Source organism: Helianthus annuus, chromosome 5 (genome assembly GCF_002127325.2).
Source record: "Helianthus annuus cultivar XRQ/B chromosome 5, HanXRQr2.0-SUNRISE, whole genome shotgun sequence".
Classification (NCBI taxonomy): Eukaryota; Viridiplantae; Streptophyta; class Magnoliopsida; order Asterales; family Asteraceae; genus Helianthus; species Helianthus annuus.
In genome coordinates this window covers 48277063-48288522 of record NC_035437.2, presented here as the reverse complement: position 1 = coordinate 48288522, position 11460 = coordinate 48277063, and the positions used below count along the sequence as shown (strand labels likewise).

At 36.7% G+C, this 11460-nt stretch overlaps 1 protein-coding gene and 1 long non-coding RNA gene across 2 annotated transcripts; one reads left to right on the top strand and one right to left on the bottom strand.

Moving 5' to 3' along the window:
• Window positions 1–1787: 1787 nt before the first annotated feature.
• On the bottom strand, window positions 1788–3099 carry LOC118492457. The gene is made up of 3 exons (XR_004893806.1): window positions 3066–3099; window positions 2655–2715; window positions 1788–2011 (listed from the first exon to the last, which is right to left on the bottom strand). It is a non-coding gene; the product is annotated as an uncharacterized LOC118492457 (long non-coding RNA).
• A 3190-nt stretch (window positions 3100–6289) lies between these two features.
• On the top strand, window positions 6290–7783 carry LOC110940716 (protein IQ-DOMAIN 14). Its single transcript, XM_035990486.1, has 2 exons — window positions 6290–7535; window positions 7624–7783. The coding sequence occupies exon 1, from the start codon at window positions 6384–6386 to the stop codon at window positions 7530–7532; it is 1149 nt and encodes a 382-aa protein (XP_035846379.1). The 5' UTR covers window positions 6290–6383; the 3' UTR covers window positions 7533–7535; window positions 7624–7783.
• The last annotated feature ends 3677 nt before the right edge of the window (window positions 7784–11460 follow it).

Genomic DNA, 11460 nt, shown 5'->3' with positions numbered 1-11460 from the left:
CACTTAATAAATTTTTAAGCCAAACTGTCTCACATGCAGTAGCACATATAGCTCTATACTCGGCCTCAGCTGAGGACCTAGAAACAGTTGTTTGTTTCTTACTTTTCCAGGACACCAAGTTGTTACCTAAAAAAACACAAAAACCTGTAACAGATTTCCTAGAAACTAAGCATTTAGCCCAGTCTGAATCAGCAAACGCTTTTAAAACGGTTCACCTTTGCTGAATAACAATCCTTTACCAGGTGCAGACTTGAGATACCTTAACAAATGAAACGCTAATTTCAAATGCCCATCAGTAGGGCTATGCATATATTGACTCAATACATGAACTGCATATGAAATATCTGGCCTAGTGTGAGACAAGTAGATTAGTTTTCCTGCTAGTTGTTGATAACCAGTTATGTTTGTTAAAGGACCAGTATTACTATTAAGCACATTGTTAACAACATGATTTTGATCTATGGGAACACTGACAGGTTTACATCCTAACATCCCATACTCAGCTAACAAATCAGTGCAATACTTTCTTTAAGACAAACATATACCACCTGTACAAGTTATCACTTCTATCCCAAGAAAGTATTGTAACATACCAAGATCTTTAATCAAAAACTTTGTTTTCAAACTCTGTTTAACCTTTTCAATTTCAACAACAGAATTACCAGTAACAACTATGTCATCAACATAAACTAGAAGTACAACAAACACATCATTTACACTTTTAATAAACATAGATGTATCACATTTGCTTTGAACAAAACCACAATCAATTAGGACACTAACTAACTTTTCATTCCACATTCTTGGGGCTTGCTTCAGCCCATACAATGATTTTTTCAGTCTGCACACCTTAGAAACATCACATGATTGATATCCCTCAGGTAATGACATGTAGACTTCTTCATTTAACTCACCATATAAGAAAGCATTATTTACATCTAACTGAAACAGTTTCCAGCCGTTTTGAACAACTAGAGACAGTACACATCTAACTGTGACAAGTTTGACAACCGGAGAAAAAGTCTCTTCATAATCAACTCCCTCTTTCTGGCTAAACCCCTTTGCTACAAGTCTAGCTTTATATCTTTCTATTTCTCCATTCGACTTGTACTTTATTTTATATATCCATTTACAGCCTACTATGCTCCTATTCTTTGGTTTGTCTACAATTTCCTAAGTATCATTTCTATGCAATGCATGAAGTTCATCATTCATTGCATTGATCCAATTGGGATCTTGTACAGCCTCTTTATAACTCCGAGGTTCAAAGCTCTTAGAAAGCATAGTAGCAAAACATTTATTCTCAAAAGATAGATTAGAAAAGTTAATAACCTTTTCTATTCCATATTTAATTTTACTATTCACAACAAATTCATCAAATTTACTTGGAAAGACAGAAGTTCTAGTAGACCTTCTGGGTAACTTAGACAACTCAGGTCCTACTTTGTCTCCCTCAGAAGGTTCTTGAGCATCATTTGAGGTAGTCACATGTTCAGCCCTATCAGACGATGCGCTTGGCTCACTTGGTTGCTGAACATCAGCCATGTCAACGGGAGCTTCAGGCATTACTGACTGCTGAGAACCATGTGTTCCCTCATCATACTCACCCTGATCCCTTCTATCATCATCGGGGTCATCCACAGTTCTCAAGTGTTCAGGTTCTGAGCTAACATACAAGTCAAAAAAATTTAGAGCGTTTATGTGTTTTACCGGATATGAATCATATTTATCAAAAACGGTTTTTTCCTTAAAAGGGAATATAGTTTCATAGAATTTAACATCTCTTGAAAACATTACTACTTTAGTATCTAGACTATACAATTTATAACCTTTTTTCTCATATGAATAACCAATAAAAACACACTTTTCAGCTCTACTGCTTAGTTTGTCACTTACATTTAAACTTGTACAAAAACACAAACACCCAAACACCTTTAAATGATTTAAGAAGGGACTGAAATTATAAAGTAATTCATAAGGGGTCTTGCCAGATAGAACAGAAGATGGAGTCCTATTAATAAGATAAGCTGTAGTTAGTACACACTCATGCCAAAATCTAACAGGTAGATTACTTTGGAAAAATAAAGCCCTAGTAACATTTAACAAATGCCTATGTTTCCTCTCAACAATACCATTTTGTTGAGGGGTATAGGCACATGTTGTTTGATGAACTATTCCCTTGAGCTTACAATAACGTGACATTTGACCATTAACAAATTCTGACCCATTATCACTTCTGAAACATTTGACAATTTTTTTAAATTGTGTTTGAATTATGTTAACAAAAGTTTGAATATTCTCAAAGACTTCTATTTTACTCTTCATTAAACAGACCCAAACAACCCTGGAATAGTCATCCACTATAGTTAAAAAATACTTATGACCTTCCCTCCTAGCAACCTTATAAGGTCCCCATACATCCAAGTGAACTAATTCTCCCAACTGAGAACTCTTATGTTCACTTAAAGGAAAGGGTTCCTTATGCTGCTTAGCCCTATGACATACATCACAAGGGCCATGATCACCCTCGATTGAAATGTTCAAGGTGTCTTTAAACATTTTAATGGCTTGATCAGCAGGGTGTCCTAACCTAGAATGCCAGAGTTTATACACAGAAGCATTCACAACAGATACATTAGTCACAAAAGTATTACCACACATGTATAAACCTTGCAGTTGACTACCAATCACCAGGATTTTCCCTGTTAACCGGTCCTGTATATAACACTTATGCTCATCAAATCCAACAAACAACTTATTATCTCTTGCTAATTTATGTACAGAAATTAGGTTAACACTATATTCAGGGACAACAAACACATCATGTAAAACCACACCATCAGCCAATTTATATGTTCCAATCTTAGTTACATATGCATTAGTCCCATTAGGATGCTTTACTTGTATTTTAAGATTAGAAACATCAATGAAATTAGTTAAATTTGTTTCTGATTTAACCATGTGATTATTAGCCCCTGAATCTATTATCCAACCTGAACCTCTACCCATATCATGACCAAAAGAATAAACTGGACAACTAAAAACAGTTGAATAAAACAACCCACCTGAAACACTACAGCTCTGTGATGATTCAGGTGTTCTGTCATTAATCAAACTGAGCAACTTTGTCAACTGATCAGAAGTTAAAGCAGTAATAGGAACATTTGACTCATCCACCTTAGAACTATTACTAGAACTACTTTTCTTCCCTTGATTCCCTCTTGGTGGTTTCATCCAAGAGGGATATCCAATTATCTCAAAACATTTTTCAACTGTATGTCCAACCTTATTACAGTGAGTACATTTTAAGTTTTGATTTAGGACTTTATTAGTTTTCTTAAACTCAACTGAAGGACTGACTTTAGACACAAAAGATATGTTTGGATTTTTCTTATTACCACTGCTATAGTTTCTATGAGATTCCTCTCTAGAAACTACAGCAAACGCCTCTTTAACCATTGGTAAAGTTTCTTTCATCAAAAGATTAGTTCTAACCCCTTGATACATATTATCCAAACCCATTAAAAATTGCATCAATTTTATCATGTGATTAAAATCGTTGAAATCCTTGGCAACATTACAAGAACAGGCAGGTAATTGCACAATCTGATCTAACTGTCCCCACATAACATTCAACTTATGATAGTATTCAGACACACTAGATCCATTTTGACTAAACGAATTAATTTTCTGATACAAATCAAAAACAACAGATCCATCTACTTTATTATAAGTCTCCTTTAAATCTGTCCAAACATCACACGCCAATTTTGAAAAAACATTCCCCATATACAACTCTTCACTAATTGAATTTAAAATCCAAGTTAATACTATAGAGTTACATCTGTCCCATTGCCTAGCAAGAACTTCATTATTTTCAGATTTAACACAACTTTTATCAATAAATCCCCATTTATTTTTTACTTGTAAAGCAAGTTGCATAGCATTAGACCAAATTGTGTAATTCTCAGATCCTTTCAGTTTAATGGTAACGATAGTCAAATTACTAGAATCAGACAGATGCAAGTATAAAGGGTCACTTGCATCAAGTTTACTTACAAGTGTCTCAAGTGGTGGATCACTAGAACCACCACTTGTGACAACTAGACCATCAACCATTATAACACCAAATCAAGTAACAATCAAGAAACAACAAATAGAGAATTGCAACAAAAGCGCTAAAGAATCACAACAACCATAGATCTTAAAAGGGCGAAACCTTGACAGGGACCAGATCAGAGGGTCATCACTCAAGGTGCCTCTGCAAGCCTTATCAAGGGAGCCGACTATACCTACTCTAAAAATCAGCAACAACAAGTAAAAAACAAAATGAAAAACAAATAGCAGCCAAACAAGAATCAAATAACAAACAAATAACAACTAAAAATGCAACAGGATGTACCCTTCCTGTGTCCCAATCAACACCGGCCCAACTAGTCCGGCAAACAAATATGCCTAATGCAAAAAATAGAAATGACAAAACTGGAAATTAAAGCAAGGAAAGATCTCACCAAGATTGCAAACCCTAGCAAGGGTTTCTCCGGTTCTGAATAGGATTTTACAACCTACAAGGTTGAACCCTAGCAACAGAACAGCAGCTTCCAAGATTCCACTGGTCCAAGACCGCCTCCCTAGATTTAGGGTTTCTGTATCTCGATCGGCACACACACCAAGGCGACAAAAAACTTCAAAAACAGAACCAGTAGCAAGAGACCAATCCAAAATTACCAGAACCAAGCAGCGGATAACAAACGATCGGAACAATGATGGAATCACAACAGATGAAAAAAAAAAACCCCAAATCAAGAACCCTAGGTTCTGATGATGACGAATCAGAGTAATGAACGGAAACAAACACAAATACCCCAAGAGCTATAAAAGCTCTGATACCATGTGAAATTTATGGTATCAAAATACACCAAATCAGAAATACCCAAACCGAAAGAGTTTTTACCCAAAAACAGAATATTCTGAATACAGATTACAAAGAACCGAAATACGAATCACGCACACTCTCTAAAGATCATCAACACGATGATCTTAACAACTGAGACGAGAGCCACAACTTCTGCGAACAAACAATACTCACAAAAGAAACCCTAATCGCCCTAAGAGAGAGAGAACGGACAGAACTTGCAAAAATATCTCTGTGTGTAACCAAACTGATACGGGTCGAAGTCTTTTATAGACACCCAATACTTGAACCCGGATATCCAGGAGAGTTGTTATAACAACTTGAATCCATGCTGCACTAATGAACTTGTTATATCTTCACTTGACAACTTGACCCATTAAGCAAGCCCAGATCCTTGTGCTACAAGCCCATACGTGAACTGCAACAAGCCCACTTACCTACAATTAACAAACCAATAACAAGTCACTGCAACACTAATCAAATAATTAAAATTTTATAAAAGTTGTTGAATAAACAAACGTTAGAAATAATGAAATTGTAGTATATCATTGAATATTTTCAACACCCCCCCCCCCTATGTAGAGTTGCTCAAATACTGTAACACATCGGTTCAATAGCCTCCATTTCGAATGAATGAACTGAGTGTACGTTGCGATCGGTTTCACCCATTTGTTGATGGAATTCGTTAAACAAATTAATCCACCATTATTGATTCATGGCAACCCGAGAATGGGTGATGGATTTATTAATTCACCCAAGCTGTGATCAAAGCGAATACTTCCTCGTTGGTCCAAACCCGTCTTGCCATTTGAGAAAGAACAAATAATTTTTTTAAAAGTAGGAATGGTTTGAGATGGTGTGAGATAGTGAAGTGAATGGTTTAAAAAAAATAGGGGAACAGGGTTCAAATAGGTTTTATTTTTTTTTTAATTTTCTTGACCGTTGAATGGTCAAAAGGGTGCAACGACTGCTTTTTAATTTCGGGGGAATTGGAGGATTTTCCTGTTTGCACCGATGAGGGGGGGGGGGGGTTCCGTCAGAGTCCCAAGTCACGTCACCTCCCCGTTCGCCTTTCCCGACCCACACCCGATCGCCTTATATATGTATACATCTAACAAATATACCATAAGTGATGAAATTAGAAATCATAAAATACATTTAATATGTAAAAGATTAATGATCGATTAAAATTAAGGTATAAAAGTTCAACTGGGAGGGGTAATAAAAATCATATTCACTATCAATTTCTTAAACCGAATAAAATCTCAATGAAATCTTTGTACAAAAGACAAACTATCAATTGCATCATGAACGTATACATTAATTAATTTAGAATTACAATATTAAAACTCATAATGTTTTTTTGGAAGCAAGTTGGTAGTAGTCAATAAGAAAGAGAAATTCAGATCTACAAATAATTGGTTTTTTGTGATCACAATGCCACAGTTTGGAAGATAGTTGCAAAGACATGGGGAAAACAAGCAAATGGTTCAAGAATTTGTTGGCCGGAAAAAAAGACAAACACACCATCAATGAAACCCCAACACCACCCACCGGTGCACCATCAACCCCTAAAGAGAAGCGTAGATGGAGCTTCCGGCGGTCGTCGGCCTCCGCCAATGCACCCACGACCACCACCAACTCCATAGACTTGATATCCACCACACCGCCCTCATCGGTGCATGAACCAGAGGATTACGAGCAAAAGAAGCATGCTATGGATGTGGCAATTGCCAATGCAACCGCTGCAAATACAGCGGTTACAGCAGCGGCTGCAGCAGTTCAGAATGCAGCCGCTACAAAAATTCAATCAGTTTTTAAGTCTTACTTAGCAAGAAAGGCTTTGTTTGCTTTGAAAGGACTAGTGAAGTTACAAGCGTTGGTGAGGGGTCACTTGGTGCGCAAACGAGCCACTGCGACGCTGCGGTGTATGCAGGCGTTAGTCTCGGTTCAGGCCCGAGCTTGCGCTCGTAGAAGGCGTAGTAATGATGAAATAGGTTCTTATTACGGCTGGCCAGAGTCTGAATTCTATCATGGTATCAGAGATCAGGACATGTCAGAAGAACATATCAAGATTGTTGAAGTGGACACTAGAAGTACAAGAAAAAGCCATTCTAGAGAACGAGTGTCGATGCCCGTCTCGCCAGCACCATCGGAACCAAGCCCGAGGGGTTACGGTCGCCATTATGACGACTTTTCGTACGTAGCCGCCCAAAGTAGCCCGGCCTCGAAGCCCAAATATGCTGAATCAGTCTATGAGTTCCCAAGTTATATGGCGAACACGCAATCATCAAGGGCGAAAGTACGGTCCCACAGTGCGCCAAAGCAGCGGCCGGCCGATTGTCATTCGGTTTATGAGAGGCAGTATTCAAGTGTAACGAGGCGACGCCCATCAATAGAAGGGCGAAATGTCCCGAGAGCCGTCAGGATGCAACGGTCATCTTCGAACACTGGTGTGGGCGCTCAAAACTATCACTACCCGTGGTCGGTCAAGCTCGACAAGTCGACCGTTTCACTCGTCGGAAGCGAGTGCGGGTCAACGAGTACCGTGCTGACAAATGTTAACTACTGCCAATCCCTCGTTGGATTTGATACTCATTATCGAAACGAATACTAGAAGGTGCCATCAAACTTATGTTATCTTGTTTAATTATATATTTTTCAGCTGTTTTAATCTTTTTTTTTTCTTTTAAAAATGGTTCATGCAGATCTTTTACACTTGAAAGGTCCTTTGTCCATTTTATTTTTACGTGAATATTTAGTGTGGATTGTTTTCCTTTTACTTTTACAAATTGTATCATTTTGTTCGAGATTAATCTCAGTGATTGGAAATGTATTAAAACCTATATTGAGTTGTATCGAAGTTAATTAAGGGGTTGTTCAGCAACTTTTGAATGATTAAGTGTTGAACCAGTAAAAGGTCTAACCATTAAGTGTTAAATTAGAATGGGGTCTAAACCATTAAAAGTCAGTATAATGTTTAACTGTTCAGAGGCAAATGTCTGACCAATTCAGATTAGAGGTTTTAACCATTCAGACTCAGTATAATGCTTAACCATTCAGAGGCAAACGCCTGAACCATCCAGATATCTGCTCGTGAAACATATGCCTCTTAGACTGGTGGGTGTGGGCGTGGCCAAGGGGCGTTGTTGGCCCTTTAACGCCGGGTGCTCCACCCCGGGTTGGCGTTTTGGTGGGCGTTGCTCGCTTGACATGGCAATATTGTTTGGCGTGGGGTACTGGCCTGGGGTGACGTGTCTGGTAATGGTTGGTTGGGTGTTGATGACCGTTTAGCTAGCCGTCAGGCATGGCTGTTGGCCAACGGCTATTTAAAAAAAAAATCTTTCAATTTTTTCCTATATAAACCTTTCATTTCTTACTCATTTTTACCATCCAAAAATTGAAACACCACTATCAAACTCCAAAAAAATATACATAAAATGGCTTCTTCAAGTTCAAGCGATTCGTATGAGAAATTTGCTTTGTCATCCTCATCGGACGATGCGGCAGAATTATTATTATCAACAGTGTCGATGGTGGTAAAAACTATTGTTGACGATGCAAATGAAGGGACTTCCCAACCTAAACGGAGGAAGTATATTGTTCGTGGACGCGAAACCGCAAACGATTTGTTGGTAAGTGATTATTTCTCACCCGAACCAACGTATGATAAAAGAATGTTTAGGCGTCGTTTTCGTATGAGTAAAAATTCATTTTTAAAATTATCAAAGGATTTAGAGGATAATTATGATTTTTCCGACAAAGACCCAATACGCGTGATAATTTAGGATTTACCAGGTGGCAAAAGATCACGGTCGCCCTAAGACAATTGGCTTACGACGATGTACGCGTGCATCATTCTACACAACATGATTTTAGAGGATGAAGGGCGTGCAATCGTTGAATATTATGGCGAGGAGCCCTAATCAAATAACAAAGACGTTAGTGACGGAGAGAGAACGCAAAACCAATATCAAATCGAGTCAAGAGAAATAAATTCAAACTTTCGAGCTGATTTGGTAAAATATGTTTCAACACTTCCTAGATTCGACTCCAATGAAGATGAAGATAATTGATTTTTTTTGGGTAATGTAATGTATTTTTTTTATTGTAGTTATTTAATATAAATAAAATGTGCTATTCAAATTACTTTACTAAATTATATTATTAATAAAAGTTTTTTTTAGGTAATGTAATATATTTTTTTATTGTAGTTATTTAATATGAATAAAATGTGTTTTTCAAATTACTTTACAAAATTATATTATTAATAAAAAAGTTAGGTACACATGACACCCTAACGCCGGCCTGGCCATGCCCCTTCCACACCTCACGTTTTTGGGTGTGGACTGATAAAGCTCACACCTGCCACGTGTTCAACAATACCCACAACCCAAGCCTCTCTACATCCCATAAACTTAGAGAGGACTATGATTCAAACTTGGGCAATTATTTTTAAGATAATTGATATAATAAAGTACTAGCAACTATTTTCTATTAAAAGATTGAAATTGAGCATTAAATTATTGAATGTCATCTTTAAGAATAAAACTATATTGGCAAATTAGGAATTTCATAGTAAATTATTACAAGAGGGTGTTTATGGTATATTGGTATGTATATTTTGTCATTTATAACTCCTTCCACTTTGAACCCTCAATTATATTTCTTGATCTTTTAATTAAAACTTTTCATTCTTTGAAAATGGGTACAAAAGGGTTTCACTTGTGATAGAGGAAGAGAACAAGAAGAGAGTGGTTATGATAAGCCTCAAGAATCATCAAACAACTACAAGAACAATTTCTTTGAACTCTTTGTTGTCATCCTTGGACCTTTATATGAACATGCTAAGTAGCAAAAAAAAAAAAAAAGCCCATCGCTTTAGATGTATTAAAGAGTTTTAATTTTTTAAACATGTTCAATAGATCATGGTTATTATGCGTGTTCGGGAGAAAATTTACCTTGATGAAATTTTGGGATTTTGAGGGATTTATATCGAAGTTGTACATGAATGGCTAAATCCGGGTATGGATACCATAAAAATGTGTTTGGCCCATTATTTGGAGCTTAATGTTTTTGGTAAAGCTTCCTTTCAAAGTCCCCTAATAAAATTATCATGCTAATTGATTTTTAAAATTTGCTTAAGGGGGGAGGGGGTGGTCCGTTATGGACTCCCCATAACGAGTGATAGTATCACTAACACCGCCGCCTCCACTTTGGTAACGAGTGATAGAAATAACTCGTTATATATATAACGCGTTGAATATTGAGGAATGAATGTGTATGACTTGTACATTGTGTATTAATACTTGTACATTGAAATCCCATCACTAGTGATGACCACCCCCACTACATTTCTATCACTAGTGATAGAATATTGGATGATGACATGACATGATTTGATTGGATATTGGGAGTGATAGAAATCTATCACTAGTGACCACCCCCTCCCCCCTAAATATGGTTAAAGTTGAAGGTATAATGTGTCTTAGGGTAGAGGGGGCGCTCAAATAGGCCACCCCTTCACGTACGTTGGGTAAAGCTGGTAGGGGGTAACCCCTCCCCTCCCCTTTGAGTACTTAAATCCAGCATGACATCCGGGTTTGGTTACTCAGAGATAATGTGTGTAGCCGTTGTACAATGGCTAGAAACTCGTTGGGTTCATTAAAAAAACTATTTTTAATACTATATATATCTCACAAATTAACACATTTTTACCACACATTTTTCTACTCTCACTACATTATATATTCTCTGTATATTTGCTACTCTATCATAAAAAAGAAAATTCAAATGGAAGGCTCCTATTCTCGAAAACTCACAAGGAAGCCAAAACAACTTAGAACGAAAGTCCAATCAACCCAGAAACATTTTCATGTAACCGTATAATAAGATTCACGAACTGTACTTGTCGATTATATTAGAACGTAAAAGTGAAATCGCAATAAGATAGGGGCAGGTGTGCAACTTTTGGGTTTTTTTCTACTTTATTTAGGTTTTAGTTATGTTTTCTTAAATTAAAGAAACTGCCTTTTCTTTATTTAAATGTATAATGTCCTTTTATTTTTAAAAGAAAAAAAAAATCATAGTGAGATGCCCCCTCCAAAATTGAGTAGTTTGAGTACCTTGGGTAGTTTTCACTTGAGGGATTCTAATGAGTAGTGTGACTGAGACTTGGGGTATTAAGGTAAGCAGTCACCTCCAACCTTACATGATTGAAGTATGAATGGTAGCAAATGTATGTGAACTTTGGAAAATTGATCATCAAATGGGTTAACAAGTCAAGAAACAAAGAAAAATAATCATATATGTTAATAAGTTGATAAGCATATCCTAACAACCTATAAAGGTGTAATAAAGGTTAGTTATGAATGAGAGTGACTGAACTGACCATAGGATCTAATATAAGTTCTTATTTCTTACAGCACCCGTATTTGAGTATTCATATTTAAATTTTATAGGTTTCTCATATTTTTCTTTTAAATCCAAATCTCCATCTCCAAAATATAAAGATTTTTCTATAGTCAATCTATATATAGAGATTC